The 22445-nt window shown below is 34.7% G+C and overlaps 1 protein-coding gene across 3 annotated transcripts in view; it reads left to right on the top strand.

The window, feature by feature from the left end:
* The first annotated feature begins 413 nt into the window (after positions 1–413).
* TUT4 (terminal uridylyl transferase 4) overlaps positions 414–22445 on the top strand; it is a 39860-nt gene continuing 17828 nt past the window's right edge. The window contains exons 1-16 of one of the 3 annotated variants that reach the window (XM_058179228.1): positions 414–554; positions 1451–1526; positions 6765–7447; positions 10503–10666; positions 11390–11506; positions 13310–13487; positions 14366–14454; positions 15343–15394; positions 15565–15634; positions 16060–16186; positions 17712–17831; positions 18038–18256; positions 18658–18832; positions 19666–20387; positions 20569–20719; positions 21157–21243. In XM_058179228.1, the coding sequence (XP_058035211.1) occupies positions 6886–7447; positions 10503–10666; positions 11390–11506; positions 13310–13487; positions 14366–14454; positions 15343–15394; positions 15565–15634; positions 16060–16186; positions 17712–17831; positions 18038–18256; positions 18658–18832; positions 19666–20387; positions 20569–20719; positions 21157–21243 (2833 nt within the window). In that variant the 5' untranslated portion in view covers positions 414–554; positions 1451–1526; positions 6765–6885. The remainder of the gene's footprint in view (positions 555–1450; positions 1527–6764; positions 7448–10502; positions 10667–11389; positions 11507–13309; positions 13488–14365; positions 14455–15342; positions 15395–15564; positions 15635–16059; positions 16187–17711; positions 17832–18037; positions 18257–18657; positions 18833–19665; positions 20388–20568; positions 20720–21156; positions 21244–22445) is intronic. The other 2 variants (XM_058179227.1, XM_058179229.1) reach the window with 2 other exon arrangements.

The following is a 22445-nucleotide window of genomic DNA, read 5'->3' on the forward strand; positions in this document are numbered from 1 at the left end:
TTTTACAAAGAAAAAACACATAAGGCATTGGATCCAGCTTTTATTATATTGCCTATTTTCCTTCACACTTTCCGTGTGGCTAGAAGTGTCCGCGAAGGCAAATGAGCCAGGAGAGGAAATTAAACTCTGGGAGAGCCGCGGACGCCCTCGCGCAAAAAGGAGCGAAATAAAAGCGGCCGCTCAGAGGCAAGAGTAGGAGCTCCTGGCTCGGCGCGCGCGCGGGGGGGGTGTTTCTCTTGTTTTGGAGGCCTCCCGGGTTGGGAAGACAATTTCACCCCTTGAGGGAGGAGGAATCTCCCCCTTTGTAATTCAGGGAGCCGCCTGACTGTCTCGGCCCCGAGGTAGCCCAGCATAACACTGCAGCAGCATCCTCTCCTCTCCTCTCCTCTCTCTCTCAGTCCGGCGTTCCCGTCCTTCCCCTCCCCCACAATGCAGTGCGCGCCGCGGCTGACATGGCGGCCGGCCCAGATTGAGGCGCTCGCGTCTGGGCCTCCAACTGCCGGAGCAAGACATGGAGTGGGACGCGGCCGGGACATCCCTGGGGTGACAGCCAGGTATTTGCGTCCCAAGCGGGGAGGGGAGAAAGGGAGTCGAGACGCTCCTGCATGGGTTGGCCCCGGCTGGACTCTTTTCTTTCTTGGGGGCTGAAGTAATTTTCGGAGGAGGGGGGGAGAGAGAGGAAGGTACGCCAACGCTTTTTCGCCCCCCCTCCTTTAAAGTTACCTCGGAGGGTCTCTGTTTAGGAGGCTATATATCCAGAGCCCCGCTCCCCTATTTCCTCACCGGTCCTCCCAACTAAGGTCTTTGGGACCTGACTTTGGTTTCCCTGCTTTTGTTTCTAGGGGCGGGGAAGGGAAGGTTTCGAAGCGAAGGCCTGAGCGAAGCCGTCCGTGCATGCCTAGCAGAGAGTTGTTTTGGGTGGCTCGGGTGGGGGGCGTTTGTTAATCGGAAGCCCGCAGAAAATTGAAAATAGCGGCTTTTAAACTGCACATATATTTTGAGGGTTCGCGAAGGGGGGATTTTATCTGGTGTGGCGTCCTATGAAGAGTTGCGACGTTGCGATAGAAAACTAATTTGAGAATGCTACTTGTAGGTTTTGCTAGGAGAAGAGCTCTTGGGACACATTCAAGGGCTTTTTCTTGTCAACTCTTTAAGATTTTTTTACGTGTTGATTTTAAAATTGCAGGTCCCTGGAAGGCCTTTAGCAGAGCAGAATAGAAACTAATGGGGTCTATAAAGGCTTCCATGAACAAAAATCACCCCCCCCCCGCCGCCCCTAAGGAGCCTATTGTGTCGAATACGGATTTTATTTTATTTAGAGTTGTCGATGTGTTAAGGTTTTGGCTTTCTGCCATAGCATTACTTTGTTTTCTCTTTGGATATTCTGGTAATAAAAAGTTTTCCTGTATTCAACCAGTTAAAAGGCTAATTATCTGCATTTTGCAAACAGGAAAACTGAGGCATCCCACTTCACCAAATGTTACAAATTTACCTCCTGCCTGCTTTGTACACCACAAAAACAATAGGTAAGGAGTCATGATTCTGTATATAGTGCAGTTTATGCATGTACTTGTTTTCACTGCATCAGGTGAAATGGCAACGGCCAATTTTACAGTCAAGCCGTTTTTTAAAAAACAAAATGTTAAATGGGCATGCTTTTACTTTGTGCTCCTGTTTAATGTTAATTCACTGTAATATTCTCTTAACCATATGAAGATGTGCCTAACATTTTCAAAATTACTGAGTTTGTATCAACACTTTGAGTGTTTTCATGAGTTAAGTTTTTTTTCTGTAAGTGATAGCCCAACATAGAACTAGAAAAAAAATGCCTGGGCTGAATGGATCTGATATTTTTCTGGCAGTATCTCTCTAATGTATACAGTTTATAAGAGCATACATATGAGCATTTCAGTGACAGAAAAAGAAACGGTAATAATTTAAGGGTTGGTCATTTGCTAAAATAAGGATATTACTATAACGGAAGAAAGCTTTTTGAAATTTATATGTGCATTTTTGATAGCAAATAAATTGGTATCTTGCAACAAGTGTACATTTTTTTTACTAAAATATACAAATAGGAATAAAATAGAATCAATGATATTATCCTCTTTATGTAATATTTGGCTATATTAAGGCATGCACTAAGTGGTACATTCTGAATAACATCTGTATTTAGGAGTTTTTATACATGTACAACTCTTGATCATAAGAATTTAAAATATTTATTGGATCAGGCTAAAATACAGCATTGTGTGTCACATAATAGTTAACCAAATATATGCATATATGGAAAGGTAATAGCCTCCCAACTTTTTGCTAGCTGTTATTTTAAATATATTGCCTATGAGTCAGACATCAAATCCAGTTATTGATAGTCCTATATTTCCTCTGTTTTAAAACTAAACTTAAATTAGTAGATATCACCTTCATAATAGCAAATATTGTCATTTTATTATTCCTTGTATGAAAAGTGTTTCTTCTAAACACTGTTAAACTATTTCCCAATTTCAGGATGTTAATATGTTAATATTTGTTAACATTTATAGGCAATAAGCTCATGGCATTTTTATAATTTCAAAGATTAAAGGAATTTAAGAAGCAAAAGCAAGTTAACTATGCAGCAATGATAATATGTCATTATTACAGCAAGAAATCTTAGCATGCCAATTTTGAGTTGCCCTTTTTACCCAGAAATGCTGTTTTTCCAAAGAAAATGGAGAAGTCATTTCAACCCCTTTACAAACTTTTTTTAAGTGATAAGTTTAATATGCATTCTCCAAATCTCCTTGTATAGGTTATTCTGAGACAATTTTATACCACTGCACCTTAAACGGTTTTCATTTTCAGAAAATACTTGCTCCCATGTTTAAAAATATGCTAAGATCTACCACTTTAGCTGAATTTATTAGTTGATTAAGTAGTAGTATTTTAGATTAGTAAAAGTCATCTTTTATAATATACTGTATCTTTGTATATTAAACAAAATAAAGTAGTTATTCATGTTAACTGTATATAGTGATGAGGATACTACCATGCTTTTAATTTTATTATTGGTTTCCAGAAAAAGTACATAAATATATTATTAAAACAACAGTAAAAAGTCAATTTAAATCCATCAGTATAAAACAAGAGCATTTACTATTAACATCTTTAAGTAGGAAGCAGTATTAAAGTATTTCAAAAAATATTTGATTATGAGCAAAACATATGGCCAAAAATAACAATCCAGCAAAGCTGTGCATTTAAATATGAATCTGGGGAAGTAGACAATATATAAAAAGTGAAATAAATATTAATATGTTAAAGAATGTAGATCTGATTTTAAAAGCAAAATTAACATATAGGTGAAAAGTGCACCAGCCTTATTTATAACTTATCTTTTTGTGATAGGTCACCTCTACTAGTACTTCTGTCTGAACTGAGGACTGATTTAGTGGTATCAAAGGGAGATGAATTCATCTCATCTCCTTTATCTTTCTTTCTAAATACAGTCTTCCCCAGTTCTTTCTTTGCAAATGAAAAGTCTAGTATGGTTATTTTCATTTCTAGTTTGGTCTCTCTTCTTTGTTATCTTTCACTCTTTGAATTTCTTTATGAAATCTGAATCATTTTACACCTTGTTTTGAACAATTAAGTATCAATTGGACAATCATGTACAACCTATTCCGGTAGCAATGATAACTCAATTCATTTAGCCCGGTTATATTTATCCATAGTATTCATAAACTATTTGTTATTCATGTATTAAGGTATTGTTTAGGATTTCACACATTATTCTTTAGTGTATAGCAGTAACTGGGGAATGGTGCTTTGCATTGCTTGGTGTGGTTAGCATTGGCGAACTGCTTTGTTAAGCAGAAATGACACCAATTTGAGCAGACCATCTGTCTTCTGCTCAGGAATGCCTGACCATAAAGATGATGAGCAGACCTGATACCAAGTTGCTTACTAAGGAGGAATGTTATTGATAAGATAAAGGTCTTAGTCTATCTTGTAACCTTTAACTTGTAACCTTTAGCTGATCTGTATTACTAAGACCTCTTGAAGTTCTATCTATGCGGGATGTTTCTCTTAATGATTGGTTTACAATTTGAGCATCCATGATTGGTTCATGGCAATATATGTTTTTCAAAATTGTATAAAAGGGGTCCAATCTAAGCAGAGTTGTGCCCATTTGAAACTTGCTTTTTATTAACTTCTTTACTTACAAATAAACCTTTTCCTTTCTACCTGTCTGGTGTGATTCATTGGGCCTGCATGCAGGCAAAATGATCCAAGCTTTCTGGGACCACAACAAGATCTTGGGTTGTGGGTTTTTGGTTTTTTTTGTAATTTTGAGGATTTAAGAGTGATATGAAACCCTGAGGATGGTAGGTGGCTTGAGGGCACCTCCCACCTTTCATAAATTTTTATTTTAACTTTGTTTCAATTCAAGCATGTTTTATACTACTGTGTTTTTTATTGTAAACTGCCCAAATTCATTTAGGTGAGATGGTTGATGTAGAAATTTGTTAAATAAATAAACTGTATTTAGGAATTTAGTGTTTAGATAATCAGATTATTGCTATTGATTTGTACAAATATGTTATGACCTTTAAAATATTCTTAATTTTAAAACCAAAGGAATATAGATTAGTATTTATGTTAAGTCTAAAACTATATGATTACTGTTTACTTATTTTTACTAGTTTACTTGTTTATCCAATAATATGGTTTCTTGCAAAATGCTGAATTAGAAAAATTTAAACTAAGGAGCTTCTGAAGTAAGACTTTTCATTATCCAATTTAACAAAAGTTATGTTAATTTCATGTATGTTAATTTTGGTATGTAAATACCAGAAATTTTTCTAACCAAATAATCTAAAGTAAAATAATTAATAGAAATAAATAACTCATGCTTACTGTATTTGTATATAATACTTGAAAATTATTTATATTGAATGTCTTTATTTCAGATATTACAAATCAGTAGCATGCAGTTATTTAATTCATGTCTTAACAAAAACTGGAGACATCACAGATTGTGTATTTATTAATTTAACATGCTTGAAAAGTTGTGAACATAAACATATGCATATTGAGGATAATCACCTAAAAAGTAATATTTAGTGTTTTCCCAAGATTGACAACATTATGCTTGTGCAATTTTATTATAATAGTATTCATTTATTATAATTATTTTGAAAAAAATAGTGGTTTTGTAAACAGGTCATTGGTATACAGTAATAGAAAGATTTATATTTCACTGTCCTTTTTGAGTCTTTCAGTGCTCAAGGAACATTATCCTGTGTTTGAAGTTAGTAGCTATCTAATTGTGAATGATTTTTTTTTTACATTAACTCATTTAAGAAATTTAAAAGGGAATCACTACTTTTTTGAAAAATGTTTTTATCCTTCTCCAGGCAAAGTGGGACTTGTCACTTTTGTTACAATTATATATTTTTCCTACACCAATATTTGTTTGCTTTGTTACAGGTCCACCATAGATGGTAAAAAAAAACCCTCCTTTACATTTACATTTCCACATACATTTGAAGTACCTTTATACGTTTTTGACAATTTATCCAGTGTTAGATATTGACAGTATATAATTTCATAAAATGTTTCTTTTAAATTATAACTTAATGTAAAACTTCATCCATGTTTTCCCCCACATGTTGTTCAAGCATTATAACCAAAATTGTTTGCCCATTGGATCATACAATGCTTCATATACTCATTCTCCAAATTCAATTTTAATATCAGTTTATAAAACTTAGCAATAATGTGTTCATCATTATCACACAATAGAATTTCCAGTTCATTTTTTCCAAATGAATGCATCTAATTTAAACCTTTCTTTCAATTGTAAATATATAAACCAGTGACAGACATGTCTTTCAAATTACAACTCATTTTTGGATTTGTGTATAGGTTCACCATAATTAAAAAAATATTATTTGACCATAAGTCCACCAGTCTGACCTCACCACCATTTCTTTTCTAAATAAAGCTTCCAGTGGTGACACCTAAAGCAAGGATCCCCAAGCCCAGTCCATGGACTGGCACTGGTCTACAACATGCCAGCAACTGGGCCCCACAAACAAGTGAAGCCCCATCTGCAGGATGCAAACAGCATGCAAAACCATGCCCCCTCCAGTCCATGGAAACCTCCCTACAGAACTGGTCCCTGGTGCCCAAAAGATTGGGAGCCACTGACCTAAAGAGTCATCTTTGTGGAGAACTTTACATTTATTTCAACCCTTAGGATGACACATCTAATAATGTGATTGTTGAAATCAATGTTTATGTTAACCTTATCATAAGTAGGCGTGCCATACAAATCTAATTCATGGTCCTCCAGATCACATAGCTTCTTGGTTTGGAGAGTCACATACTCTTTAAGCCAGACCAAACAACAAACATCAAAATACAATTTCAAATGTGGCAAGCCCAAACCTCTTTCTTTAGTATCTTGCACTAATTTATATCTAATCTTGGTTAGAAATCTGATGTTTTATAGTAATAAAAACTAATTTTAGCTGAATAAAATATAACATAGACTTACACAAGTCTTTCAATTACACATGCTTTGATGCACATAAGAGGGCTTATGAAGCATTTCATAAAATTGATAAAGCAGCCCCATTTTTTTTCTAGGCTTGCGTGGTTGCTTTAAAAGCTACTGCCATCTGTTTCATATGTCTGTACTAGCTCAGGATACCACATTGAGGAATATTGCTTTATGTTTTGTAGTAATATTTGTACATGTTTGTTTTTTCCAGACAATCATCCAGATACCTTGCTTGAACAGAGGATTTTGCTCCATCCAAATTGTTGCTGAAAATTTTTTGAAAATTTCGTTTCAGATCTTCTCAAGTGATAGAAAAGCAAGTCTTCTTAATAATGGAAGAAGGCAAGATTCCAAAAAGTGGAAATCATGACATAAGAAAATCCACCCGTATTGTGTGTGAAGAAAGCAAGACTGCCAGAGCTGTAACCAATCAAAATTATAAAACTAACAAAAATGACAAGTCTATAAAAGAAGTTGGAAAAAGTTCTACAAATGGTAACAGCTTCAAAAAGATTAAGCAAAATGATGTTTGTCCTGAAAAGTCAGGAGAAAATAAATCACGTAAGACAAATAGTTGCATTCCTGGATATAAAGACATGGGATCAGGTCTTCAGGATCAGAATCATAGCAAAGGAAAAAGATTACCAAATGTATCAATAGCAGTAGAAAATCAGAAAGCGTTAAAAGTTCAGCATGCACATGAAAACCTTCCAACTTCTCATATTTTAGAAAATGGTACCAGTACAGAAATCTTACCAACTGCCCAGAGAGGGACTCTTGAATTGGAAAATCCACTAAAAGAGGATACTTCCAAAATTAATGTTAATTGGTGCAATGACTCGGAGAAAAGTGATTTGGATTTAAGATCAGTAGAAGAAACATCTGAAGATTACTGTAAGTGTGCATTCAAGTGTTTTTTAAAAATCCTATCAGAAATAAAAGCTTTTCCTTGTGTTACTTATGTATATGTTATTAAATGGAACAGATTGATTTCTTCTTTTTATGTAAATTAAAAAAAATATTCTTTTCTGTAGGACTTTGTAATTCTTCGTAATTCTAATTGAAAATACACTCTGGCATTTTGCTACATAAAACGTGCTATAATAATTTCTTAATTTAAACACGACTAATTTTGCCGTTTTTAGCTTGAGTTTTTTTTTCATGCTATGTTGCTTTTCTGTTTGAAAGGAATTTTCAGAAAGCTATAGAACCATCATTTAAATGCAGTTATCTTCTATAAACTAAGTGAAGAATGATCCTTTTCGAATGGGATCAAACATTGTATGAGTGAAAGTTCATTCATATAATAAAATGTCATCTCTTCTTCATGAAGGGTCTGCATAGTGCTACAGAAGTTTTCTGCATGCTGTCATGCAGAAGTAGACAGGACTTCTTCATTTTGATGCCTTAATAAAATCTGTATAGCACTTCAGAAGCTTCTGAATCCTGCAAGATTATGCAGATCTCCTTAAGGCAGCAAAACAAAGCATTTGATCTCTGGGCCACATGGCAGTAGTTAGGACAAAACAGTGGTCGCTTCTGGAACTGTGCCATTTGGCTGCACAAAAAAGCAATCGGTTCCAGTGCTCTGGAAAGTCTTACAGCTCTTTAAAGGCAGGGAGAAGGTTGTTTGGTGTGGTGGGATGGAAATCAGATCTAAGATATGGGGAGACCTTGTGGGAGTGGGAAAAGACCTGTGGACACGAGAGAGACAAAGTGGAACACAGGGCATCTCAGGAGTGGGGGAAGGCCTCGGAAGGGCCAGAACAGGTGAGCCTTGGTTTGTGCTATGCCTCCAAGGGCTTCTCCTACCCCTGGGACATTCTCCATTTAGTGACCTGGGCATTGCTTTAACAATTTGCTGGAGAACGCAGGGATGGGAGAGTCATTAGGTGAGATGCTTCACCTAACCACCATTGTGACATGTGACTAGTTGGCAGGCTCCATTCCGGTTGTATCACAAGGACTATCTGTATCATATTACTCTGAATGAGATAAAAATAACTGCCTCTGTGCACTATAGCAGCCATGGCTGTGGTATATACCAAAGGAGTCATAGTGATGCAGTGGTTAGAATGCAACATCGCAGGTTAACCCTGCCCACAGCCAAGAATTCAATTCTGACCGGCTCAAGGTTGACTCGGCCTTCAATCCTTCTGAGTTGGTAAAATGAAGACCCAGATTGTTGGGGACATTGTAGTGACATTTGTAAACTGCTCAGAGTGCTCTAAATCACTATGCAGCGGTATAAATAAGTATTGCTATAGCTACTGGTACATACAAATCCACTTGTTTAGTGATCCCAATTGGGGCCAGCAACTCCGACATTTTGGGAAGTGGTTGCTATTGCTACTGTGGTTATGATCTTACTTCAATTTTCCTTTATAGCAGGGATGAAATGCTCCCGGTTTGGACTGGCTCGCCTGATCCGGTAGCGATGGTGGCTGCTGGTTCAGAGGACTGGTAGCAAAAATCCCTGGCCCCACCCCCTGCCTCTGCTGAGCCATACCATCAGCAGAGGTGGTTTTTTTTTACTTTTAAAAGCAGTTTTTCTTCAGCCGAAAACATGCCTTTAAAAGTTAAAAAAAAAACCTCTGATGATCGCATGGCTGAGCAGAGATCATCAGAACCCTTTAAAAGTTTTTTTAAATAAAACCTCTTCAGCCGAAGGGAAAAAAAAAGAAAAAAAAGAGGTTTTAAAAGGCTTCTCTGGCGATCCCAGATAAGTTCCTCATCACTAGAACCTTTAAAAACATGTTTTCTACAAGCTTAAAACAATTATTTTAAGAAGTTCTGGGCTGCTATGAGGGAACTTCAGCTGAGATCGTCAGAGGAGCTTTTAAAAACTTTTTTCCTCTGGCGATCCCAGAGGAGTTTCCTGATCCTCACAGGCTTTTAAAATAATTTTTTAACAGCCCTCACTTACAAGAGCCCCCACCCATGCCCACCCAATGCCCCCTTCTCACTTGCCTATAATTACTGCTCCTTTCGAGCTGGCAACGCCATGCTTTTCTTCAGCTACTGATTACAGCCTGCTTTGACTGCCTGCTTTGCTGAATGAGGAACTCTGGGAGTTGAAGTCCACAAACCTTAAGATTGGAGACCTCTGATCTAAAAAGATAAATAAAAATAATAAAATATTTGTGCAGTTTTCTGAGTTTTGGTGTGTTTCCGTAGTTTTTCACTCTAACTGCACAAACACACAAAATCTCACAAAGCTGTATGTGGCATTTTGTGTGTGTGTGAGTCAGTTGTGTTGTGTGTGTGTAGAGTGTGAAAGAGTGAGGTTCCTGCTTGTTGCAGGGGCCATTTTGGGTGAAGTGCAGCTGCTTTTACATTTTGTGTGAGTTAGTTGTGTTGTATTGTGTGTGTGTGTAAAGTGTGAAAGTTGGTTTTTGGTTCCTCTTATTGTTTTGTATACATTGTTTATTATTTTTATTATTTATTGTTATTGGCCACGCCCACCCAGTCATCTGACCACCAAACCACGCCCACCAATTAAGCCATGCCCACAGAACCGGTAGGGAAACTTTGTAGATTTCACCCCTGCTTTATAGTAAATGCAAGGATTAGTTGTGGGTTATTTTTTCATAAGCATCATAATAGCGAACGGTTGCTAAACAAAACAATTTCTAAGAGAACTCTGTGTGTGTGTGTGTGTGTGTGTGTGTGTGTGTGTGTGTGTGTTTTCCCTAATTTCTCAAGACATTCATAAAGAGATTCTCAGTAATCTTCACAACTGTCTTATATTTGATCCTTGTGAATAATATTGAGAATTATCCAATAAAACTTATCTAAATTTTAATTTTTTATGAGTATGTCCAAACTTAATTTCCACAATTTTCAAAAAAAGGATATATGTACATTCCATGGTTTCTTAATTTAGATTTAAATTAAGAATTTAGATTGAAAAATGTATTAAATATTCTCTTCAACCTTCTCTTACAAGGTAAAATAAAAAATTCTGACTCTGCTAAAGAAAGTAAGGTAGAAAATGATTATTTAGAAAATGTTGCTGTCATGGATGAATCAACACTGATGGAAGAAGAGCAGTTGGGCTTGAAACAAGCTGAAGAACGACTGGAAAGAGATTATATTATCCGCTTGGAAAAAGTAAGTACAGAATTTAATTTGTGTATTAATTTGTGTATTGTGTATTGTGCATGCTAGACTATATCTAACTTAAAAGAAGAATTTAATTAAAGGATTTGTCTTTAAATTTTATAGTATGAAGAAGTTTACCTAAATTTAAAAATTCTTGTAATTTTCGATTAGAAGAATTCTGGATTCCTTTTTAGCGTGGCAGGAAACATACTTCTGAATTGTCTTTCACATTGCTGTAATAGATGAGAATAGATAATTTTTCAGTTAATCAGAAGGAATTATATACGGTACATTTCTTGGTTTGGAGTAAACACTGAAGAAGCCTATTCATAGTTGATAAGCCATTAATGTCTATACTTAATTACACTTTATGTATAGTTTTGTTTTAGTATTATAGTATTTATAGTGTTTAGGCTGACTTTTGCAACTCAGGCTTGAAATGTATTGAAAATCAACATGCACAGATTTTTTTAGTGTTTTCCCATAACTATCATGTGCTCCAGGAACAAATCCTGATTAGCAATGCTTACTGTAGAAAAAAGAAGTTTTCACAGTCTGAAAATTGAAAATTGAAAACTGAAAATTGAAAGATGTATGTCTAAAATATTTTAAAGTTTACTTATGTAAATGGATATCCCTTTTATAGTGAGTTGGGACAATCTTTGTGTACTGTACTCTTCTATGGTAAATGTACTTTAGCTGCTAAATCTTAAATATGTGGTTTTTCCATAGCGCTCTCCAGAGTACTCTAATTGCCAGTACCTATGTAAACTGTGTTTAGTTCATATTGAAAATATCCAGGGAGCTCATAAACATATTAAAGAAAAACGACATAAAAAGAATATCATGGTAAGTTTTTATATTATTATATATCATGGTAAGCTAGAATAAGTTTTTGAAATTTCACTCTGAAGTTCAATCTTGGTTTCAAATGCATGATACAGTTTTTAAACGTTGGTTAACAGCAACCTAGATGAATAGGTACAGGGTTATACTTGTAAGAACTTAGTTGATGGTGAAAAAAGATCCAACTGTTATTGAGCTACTTGTCGTATAACAAAAATGGCAGAGAAAGTCGTGGGCTAGTATGGGTCCTGTTTTTCAGTCTAGGCATTTTGTACTTATAAGCCAAAGACTAGAGGTGCAGATTTGGTTCCTAAGGTTACCATGGTATTTGTGAAAGAACTGGCTTATAGATAATGTGAACAGGAATAGGTTAGGAATTTTGTTGTTATATGTAACCTGCTGCCTAATGGAATCTCTGCCTAAGCTGTGCTGGTCTCAGAATTGATATTGGATATTCCTAGAGTTATAGTGTGGGGGGGATTTCAATGTCTCCTTGAGTTGTTTTGTCTAAAGTGGTTTCATAATAGCCCTGACAACCATAGGCTTATTCCTGTTGGTCACAGTGCACAAATTCAGTTTGGTATTTTATTGTGATTAGAACTTCATTCTGTGGGTGAGAATAAGTCAGATTTATTCTACCTTAATCATGCCGTTAAGCTTGAATATGTAGCTATATCCCATCTATACAAGTAAGTGGCCCTGTTACCATGGTGTATCCCAATTTTTTTTTATCCAATTCGATTTAGTTGGAAATACATACATGCCCCTGTTGATTCTTGGGATAGGAACCTATTGGAGCGGTTGACACAGTTTCCCAAAAATAGTTTGTTACCTGCTTTGACCTTGTAGTAAACTCAGATGAACTGTGGGATTTGAAACAACAAGGTAAATGAGTGGAGCGCAGGTGGAGGAGAGGACCTGACTTAAATCTCATAAGACATAGCAAAAAGTCCATTTGAAAGTTTATTTTTAGGTGATTCATGCACAAAAAAAAACAATTTTTCTGTATATACTACATTGAGAAGCTTACAACCTCTGAGCTGTTTTAGATTTTGAAACGACTGACAGCCTTGCCTCTTCTTCTAGTTCTAATCAGAACTCTAAGCTTGTGGCAACACCTTCAGTTGTTATTATTATTAGTTTTGTAGATAAAATCTCATACAGCATGATCAGGGTGCAATGCTGAGATTACCTTTTACAATTGTATCATTAGAGTGACTCATTTTCATAATGCCTGAGGAAATGATTAGGCTGCTTTGAACAATATATTTCATCACATATTATCTTGGATCCTTGCCCAATTTTATTTACAATTTCTGGTCCAAAGCTTTTGAGAGACACCTGAGTTATCTTAAATGCCCCTCAGAGGTAAGGGAGGCAATAAACTTTCCTTGCCTAAAGATAACAGTGGTTAGCTATTGTCTTGAGAACCGAGATCTTAAGATGGGCAGCATAATGCAACCTCTTAACTTTCCATGATTATGAGGTAGTGATTGAGTAAGTGGTGGTTTCTCAACTCCAGGCGGCTGAGAGAGCAGATTATCTGACTATTTCAAACTGGCTTCAGGACTGGCTACAGGCTTGAAACTTCTGTGGTTGGCTTGTGTTTTTTCCCTGTCTCGCTCATGTTTCATTCAGTAGCCATAATGACATGAATACCAACCTGACCCTCTTGCTTTTCTTACTCTATTTAATAAATTACTCTAACACTTGCTTTAATAGGTTTTTGAATAATTAAACTAATATTTGGAGGATTTTCCTGTTAAAGTTCAAAGCATTACTTTTTATCTTTATGTTTTTCATTAGGAAAAGCAAGAAGAAAATGAGCTCCGTGCTCTCCCTTCCCCTTCCCCTGTACAAGTTGCTGCTTTGAATTTTATGCTGATGGAGGCAGCAAAAGAAAAAGGAATATCTGATGATGATTTCAAAGTCCGCCAAGAAATTGTATATGATATGGAAAAGATTATTCAGCAATCCTTACCAGGTAACTTCCTAGTATCTTTCATCTAAATGCAAACTAGGTCCAATTGGGGTTATACTTTTTAAGATAAGCGTGGTCAGCTAAGTGCTGCCACCTAGCGGGGTATTTTAGAATTAGAATAGCAAAATTAAGATAATTGCTTATACAAGTAGTCCTCGACTTATAACCACAATGACCCAAACTTTCTGTTGTTAAGTGAAATTTTACTTAACTACTGTGGACTAGGGGCTGAAGGTGTGGTGGAACCCATGGAATGTTGTACTAATGATTGTTTTTTAAAATTTTGGCTGCCAGTTTCGTATTATATCTATAGTGAGATTATTGTTAAACTGTAGCCGTGCAGAATCAAAATATTGACATGGCTGGCCATATAAATTGAAATAAATAATTTTACAAATGAGGTGCCTTACTTTCAGGCCATTAATTTTAATCTGTATCCATACAATTTTTTATGTCCTGACCCCATTTTTTTATGTCTTAATATTAGTACAGATTTATACTACATGTATCCACATACATGGATACTTATATAATACATATATAAGAGTAATACATATATAGAATATAAGAATCACATTTACTAGTGGAAAAGTCTCCAGATTTTATGCTAAACCACGATTATCAGTTTGCATAGAACAATAAAAAACCGGAATCTGATAAACCAAAACTGAATTATAATTCATTTATCAACCCTGTCTATGTAAAACAAACAAGAGAAGGGGAGTATCTGAGCCTTTGACTTCCATAAGTACTGTCTTATTTGTGTATTTAACAGGGAATAGAAATTTAACATAATTAGGGGACAGCTGTAATAATATAAACGTATGGGGGAACAGTGATCACAACTACATGATCACTTACAAAATGTTTTTTATTTCTAGAGTGTTCATTGAGGATGTATGGATCCTGTCTAACTAGATTTGCTTTTAAAACCAGTGATGTTAATATTGATATAAAATTTCCTTCAACGGTAAGTTAAATATTTGTCACACTATTTAAAAAACCTGTAGTCTAATACATTGAAATCGCAGCTCAAACAGGTCTATATACCAAGATATAGACCTGTTCAAAGAAACTGTTTTGTTTCAGCAAGGAGTTTTATGCCTCAGAGAGAGTTTTCATTCTTGAGCTAGTTTCATTCTCCTTGTTAGACAAATTAAGCACTTATATCAATTTGAGGCTTTGTACAATACTTCTAGTAGGTAATGGGCAGGTTAGAAGAGATTTCTGTGTATGTGAGAAGCCTTGTTCACCACTTGTAACTTTTCAATGAGGCCTGGAGGTAAGACAAAACAAACCAATATGCTGATTTTGCTTAAATTGCAAAAAGTGGAAACAAGTTACAGTACTTCGTGAAGTAACTTCAGAAGGATGTTTTATATATTTCAGTCTTGGATCTCTTTGAAACTTTACTGAGTCCAATAGGAAAATTATTTTGGATTTGGATTTCAGTTCAATTTATTTACTTCCCAATAACCTCTACTGCAAAAATTTGAATCAGCATTAGATACAGAAAACTCTAGGTGTTCGCTGTTGTCTGTTTATCAGGAGTGGTAACTCTAACCTAAATCAGCAAACCCTATTCTTAGGTAACTCCTTTAGTATGCTGAGTAGCAAAAAGGCTGACATATGAGTTAATGTTGTTAAAATTATTAATCTGTACAACTGTACATTTCTAAATGTAGATATATTTTCATATGTTTGTCATACAAAAATATACTATATTCTTTGTGTGTCAGGAAACACAGGATTGGGGAACAAATGTTTGTATTATGATTACAGTATTAATATTCAATAGAATCAATGCAAGAATAAATAGAATCAATGTGAGAATAAATAACTTCATTCATTATTTTAGATGACTCATCCAGATGTTCTGATACAAGTGCTCGATATTTTAAAAAATACTGGTAAGTTTGTGCCATCATTATTTCTTTCTTAATTTCTTCATAATCTATTGTGGAGAAAATAAGAGGATTTTACAGAGATATACATAGAAGTATTAACCAGATGACTTTTAATCAGCATGGAGGTACTATGAAAATGATTTTTATTTGATATGCTCTATTTTCTCCTTCAGGATCTTACTCTGATGTGGAATCAGATTTCCATGCCAAAGTTCCTGTTGTTTTTTGTAAAGATGTTAAAAGGTTTGTGTATTTTTTGTATATGTTTATCTTCAGAAGATAATGGCTAAGATATCACCTTAATTTTGAATGTTGTAGGACATTTTGCATTGCAAAGGACTTAATTTAAAATTATTTTCTCAATTTGTTAAGGAGGATATTTATAACTGTCTCAGAATCAATAATAACAGTTCAGACAAAATATTAAGCACATGACAAACTGACTTTAAAATATAAGATCTGCATACATTCATAATCTTTTCATTAAAGTTACTTTAAAATAAATAGATTTCTATATCTTTTGGGGAAAACTATACTGTGAAAAGAATGCAAATTGCACATTTAAAACAAAAATATTGGATGTTTTTGGTGTTTTATTTTTTTTTCAAATTTCATTCACAAGAAGTGGTAGAGCTTACACTTTCTCTCAAAATTTGTTTCAACGTCAGTGGTTTAACTTGTAAAGTAAGTGCTGGAAATGATGTGGCCTGCCTTACAACTGACCTGCTTGCTGCGCTTGGCAAACTAGAGCCAGTCCTTGTTCCTTTGGTGTTGGCTTTTCGCTACTGGGCTAGAGTAAGTTTTAAATATATATTTGTTCCTTGTGTGTATTAAATGTATAAACTACCAGTAGTAGTGATAATATTCTAATGTAGGGTAATATAACAAAAAGTCATTTTAATTATGTATTTCTGTTAGAAGAAAATCTCTCTTGAATCAGAAATTGTTGATAAAATAGGTTCTGTGGTTCACACCCACGATTCTGAAAATATTACTTGGGCATTACTTTTATTAGGACTAACCCAATGTGCAGAAAAGGCGGGGATTGTATCAGAAATAATATAACTAAATCATGAAATCTGTATGGCCAAAATATTAAGATAAATATATAACCTGAAATCTCAAATAATTAGATATCAAAATACACATAACAAAGTTATAGCAATTAAATATAGTGTCTGTTTCACCTCTAATTGAAAATGTAACCAACAGTTGAATTTATCTTCAACTTCTGTCAAAACACACAAGATTTCTTTAAAATATTCTACCAATATTTTTAACTAAACAAATAAAATTGATAATCTTTAGTGAACTTTAGAACTTTTAATTATATATTTATCTATTTATTACATTTAAGGCTACTTAACTCCAAATGAACTCTGGGTGGCTTACATGATTTTAAAAAAAGCGGAGTTAAATAATATATATTTCCAAATGTAACTTCCAAGGATTACACAAAATACACCTGACAGGCTCAGTAGCTAACCTTCTCCAGAACCTTGGAGAAGACTCAGTTTTTAAGAACTGAGACGATAACCACTCATTCAAATAACCAAGGCTTTGTAGCTTTCAAATGATCTCCAAGGACAGCTTCATGTAGAGTGTATTGCAGTAATCCAACTGAAAGTGATGAGGACATGAGAGTCCCCATCTGAAAGGCCTTGTAATCCAGAATCAGTGCCAATGTTCTAAGACCTTCATGGCTACAGCTGCCACCTGCTCTTTGAGCAGGACTTGTTGAGTCTAAGACAGCCCCCAGATTGCACACAAGTTTTGAATTCAGTAGTATAGCTTCTGAATTTAAATGGACTCCAGAGGATGGTAGAGGACAGGAAGGCCTGGAGGAACATTGTCCATGGGGCCGCGAAGGATTGGATATGACTTCCCAACTAACAACAGCAATGAAGTATAGCCTCATCTGCGACTATAGTTAGATGGTCACTAGAGTCAACCTTCCTGGGTAAAGCAGACTGGTAATATATAGGTAATCCTTGAGTTACGAATGTAATGGAGCCTGTCGATTCTTAGGAGCGAAGGATTCTTAGGAGTGAATCACATAACTTGGAAGTGATCATTCCCTGCTCCTCGCCAACCTCTCTTGCTGAGGCTTGTAGGGGTGAGAGATTGCATCTCTATAGGCTCCAGTCATCTTTGCAAAAAGGGTTTGCGAAGCTGGAAAGGTTGGGGAATTCTGCTCTGTATTGCTATCTTGGTCTTTAGCCTACATTTGCTATATATAGTGTAAAAATGAAAAATGCTTGAAAAATACGTGCAAAATTTTAAAAAATCTAACAAGTACATAATTTTCCCTTTTTTATAGCTGTGTCATATTGACTGCCAGGCAGAAGGTGGAATCCCTTCATATTCATTTGCCTTAATGGTAATATTTTTCCTTCAACAAAGAGAACCACATATCCTACCATCATATTTAGGCAACTGGGTAAGTTTTTAACTCAATCATATGATTTATTCAATGGTACTGAGGAATTACTTAAGAATTGTTGGGAAAGTTCCTAAAGAAGCTTTTGGGTTCATAATCAGAACTAGATATAGCTATCATTTATAGTATATTATAACTGTTTATAATATAAGTGTTCATCTTATAAAATTTATAAGATTACATATAAAAAGCACTTTGTTTCTCAGATCGAAGGCTTTGATTCTAAGAAGGCTGATGATTATCAACTGAAGGGAATAAAAGATAAGAAGTTTGTAGTGTGGGAATACAAACTATCAAATAATGGAGGAAAAAATGTGAATACTTTAGAAGGCAAATCTAAAGGAGAACAGCAGAGAAATGGTAGCAAGAGTACAACAGCCTTGGAGCCAGATGTTCAGAATAATCCAAAGGAGAAAAAAGGCCATGTAAGTGATTCCTGTTAATTGCAAAGTACTTTTTTTAAAAATTTATTTGCATTTATATCCCACCCTTCTCCGAAGACTCAGGGCGGCTTACACTATGTCAAGCAATAGTCTTCATCCATTTGTATATTATATACAAATTCAACTTATTGCCCCCAACAATCTGGGTCCTCATTTTACCTACCTTATAAAGGATGGAAAGCTGAGTCAACCTTGGGCCTGGTGGGACTTGAACCTGCAGTAATTGCAAGCAGCTGTGTTAATAACAGACTGTCTTAGCAGTCTGAGCCACCAGAGGCCCAGTATTTATTAGTACTCTTTTTGTTTACTGACCTGAAAATAAAACATTTTAAGCTATGAGAATAAAACAGGCTTTTTTAAAAAAAATTTCTTGCTTCTTTCAGTCTCCATTATCATTGGAAATACCACACCAGATATCTCTGGGACAACTCTGGTTAGAATTGTTGAAGTTTTATACACTGGAATTTGCTTTGGAAGAACATGTTATCAGCATACGGGTACAAGAACTTTTAACCAGAGAAAACAAAAACTGGCCCAAAAGGCGAATAGCCATTGAAGGTATGGCTTTTTGTAAATGTTTTTATAAATGATTTACCAGTTGCCTTATATACCTGATTTTTCATACATAACACACTGATGTATGCTATAAAAACTGTAGTTTTTAAATGTATCTAAGGTATTTTCATTCTCAACACAGCTGGCCTCGTAAGTAAAAGGTTTAATTTAGTAAAGTGAATTACAGTGAATTGCATTTAATTGTCTCTCTAACTAAACAGTACATATTTGTATAGAATTAATGATGTTAGGTTGCTATTAATTGCTAATTAATTGTCGGCAAGAACTACTTCATTTCCTTTTCCTCACACTTTGATGTTACTGTAGATAGAAATAACACAAAAAAGTACCTTTTGAGCACCTATGCTAAGCAGAATGGAAGCCTTTCTTTATTGTTTTGCTCTTTGTTTTTCATATATTAACATTGTAACAAAGGAGATTCAAGAAGAAAACTTTTTTTGCATATGATCTATAGATAAAATGTTTGTATTATGTTATCACTTAATTTTTTAAAAATCATGGATATTTATAGAGTTTATTAGTTAAACTGATAAAAGTAGATATGAAAATTCTGAAAAAAACAAAGAGTATTTGCTTTATTTTTAAATAATTTTTAAAAATTATTTTTAGTTCCTATTCTTTTTAGATCACAGTCAACATCTGATGATTTTATAAATGTTTATTTTAAAATTATTTTCTTTTGTAATAGGTTAAATGTTTTCAGGAGTCAAACAATTAAAATGTAACAGGTCTATTTAAAATGCAGTATATTGACCTCATCTTTGAAACTCCTAATTGAAAAGCAGTATATAACATATTTTGTTTCCTTTTTTTAGATCCCTTTGCACTAAAAAGAAATGTTGCACGGAGTCTGAACAGCCAGATGGTGTTTGAATACATCCTGGAGAGGTTCAGGACAGCGTATAAATACTTTGCATGTCCCCAGAGTAAAGATGAGACTAAGCCCAAAACAGATACCAAGAAAAAGGAAAAGGGAAAAATAGGTAGCAAAAGAACTGGAGAACCTGTAATCAACTGTTGCCTTCCACAGCAGGCCAATGTTACAGGAAAACATAAACCAGGTCATGGATGTAATTTACAGGAGTGTAAATTTAATGAATGTAACGAAATGGAATCTATGACTAGGAGATGTACTGAGAAACTTAAAAGCTTTTTAGCAAACTCAGAAATTATAAACACAGACTCTGGAGATAAAGAAGAAACTATATCGTTTATTACTAATGAATGCTGTGAATTAGAACACAAATCACTTAAAAGAAAGGATGATCAAGAGCTTTCAACTGAAGAAGAACTAAGCCACTGTTGTGTTTTTAATGAACATAAATCCCTTGATATAGATTCTGTTAGTGGATTATCAGACACTGAAAGACTGGATTCAGTAATGGAATATCCAACAGATAGCATGTGCTCAGGCACTAGCATATCAGCTACCTCGCACAATTGCAAAGCAGTAGAGGAAACTCAAGACATTAGAGATGAAGTCACCATAGAAGACATGCATTATGTGTTCGATAAATTTATTTTGACTTCTGGAAAGGTAAAATCAAAATTCCTTTTATATTTTGTTAAATTACTTCATTTATTTAATTTTAATTTTCTTTCTGAACTATGCAACAATGTATTTCCATTATCAAACATACAGTACATAAGTTGACACATACACATACCATTTAGAGAAATAACCCAGTGTGTAAAATACTATTTTGTTTTTTTCATAGCCTCCAACTATAGTATGCAGTATCTGCAAAAGGGATGGCCATTCCAAAAGTGATTGCCCAGAAGATTTTAAGAAAATTGATTTAAACCCACTACCGCCAATGACAAATAGATTTAGAGAAATACTTGATCTTGTATGTAAAAGGTGCTTTGGTAAGTAACTTTTTTGTCTTTTTGAATAGGTTCAAATTTTTGTAGAGATTATTATGAGATTTTAACTTAACTCGGTGGAAATATATTAATGTACTGCCATCAATAACATAGGCTCCTGTGTTTCAATTTACATTCAGGTAAACATGACAGTTTGGACTTTGCCATGTGTCTGACAATAAGGTTTATAAAAACATCAAGGATATGTTCGAAATCACCAGATTTTGTAATTCCAAAATGGATTTTTTTTGAGAGAGAAAAAAGATTTAAGAAAACAATGAGAAAACGAGAGGTCTCAAACGGTTGTTGTATGAAACCCTTGTAAAATACTGTAAATAATACAGAATTGTTGTACAAGTTCATAGAAGAATTAATTGAAAATAACTTATGCTTGGTTTTAGATACTTCCAAATACCTCAATTGTTTTTTTATTTGTCTAGATGAATTGTCACCTCCTTTCTCAGAACAACAAAATCGAGAGCAGATTCTGGCAAGTTTGGAAAGATTCATTCGGAAAGAATATAATGGTATATAATAAGAATTCTTTATGTCAACCAAAGCATATGTTATAGCCATCTAAGCAGTGCTTTGAAAATTTGAAATATTTCATACAATATTTTCATCTTAGAGATATTACCACAAAAATTAAATAAATAAAATTGTATTTAGATTTAGTCATATTAATAATGAGTACTAAAATTTCTACTGATTTCAGTGGACTTTTGAAAGATTTAGTGAAGCCTGGGTCTAATAAATTAATACTAAACTAATTATATCCAATTCTGTTAACCTTCCAGTGAAATGGACTTGCTCTTACACGGAAAATGTTTCAGTGTAGTTTTAAAGTGGATTATGGAGGGCTTAAGTGGAAGAAAGGAAAGGATATTTCTATGGCATGGAGAAAATATATTTGCACCACGTTGGATGCAATCCAACATTATCTTAGAATTATACATTGCCTTGACAACACAGTATCAAAATTACATAATTATAAATTATTAAGCTGTCTGTATCTACCTGTATAATAGCACCTTAATAGCCCTATACTTTAACATTTCTCTTTAACATTAGTGAAGTAATATTTTAGATAAGAGGTGTCAAGAACAGGCCATTCCACATCCTTTGAAAATTTTCTAAAGGTTCTGTGCTTTCAAACTAAAGAAGCTGATAACAGCAGTCATTAATTAGATTTTAAAAATTGATATAACGTTCTGATTAGCACTACAGCAGTTGATACCTCAGTTTGAGACCTGAATACCTCACAACAGGGTGAGCTCCCATTATTTGCCCCAGCTAGTGCCCACCTAGCAGTTAGAAAGCATGCAAATATGAGTAGATAAATGGCTATCACTTTGATGGGAAGGTAACAGCATTCTGTGCACCTCAGTATAAGGTCATGCTGGCCACATGACTATGGAAATGTCTTCGGACAATGCTCCTTCCCTCAGCTAAGAAACAGAGATGAGCACTACCCCCTAGAGTTGGACATAACTGGATAGGGGAAACATTAGTATAATTTGAAAAATATCTAGGTAAACTGGTTAGGACCCAAATATGTGTGTGTGTGTTTCTCAATTGGGTGTGTATTTTGCATTTTAAATGCATTTATTTGATTCCTAAATATTGTAGACCAGGGGTATCAAACCCGCAGCCCATGGGCCGGATGTGTTATGCATTGGCCACGCCCACCCCGTTTAGCAAAGAGGAAAAAGTTTTGATATGTCACATG

The sequence above is a fragment of the Ahaetulla prasina genome, chromosome 3 (genome assembly GCF_028640845.1).
Source record: "Ahaetulla prasina isolate Xishuangbanna chromosome 3, ASM2864084v1, whole genome shotgun sequence".
NCBI lineage: Eukaryota > Metazoa > Chordata > Lepidosauria > Squamata > Colubridae > Ahaetulla > Ahaetulla prasina.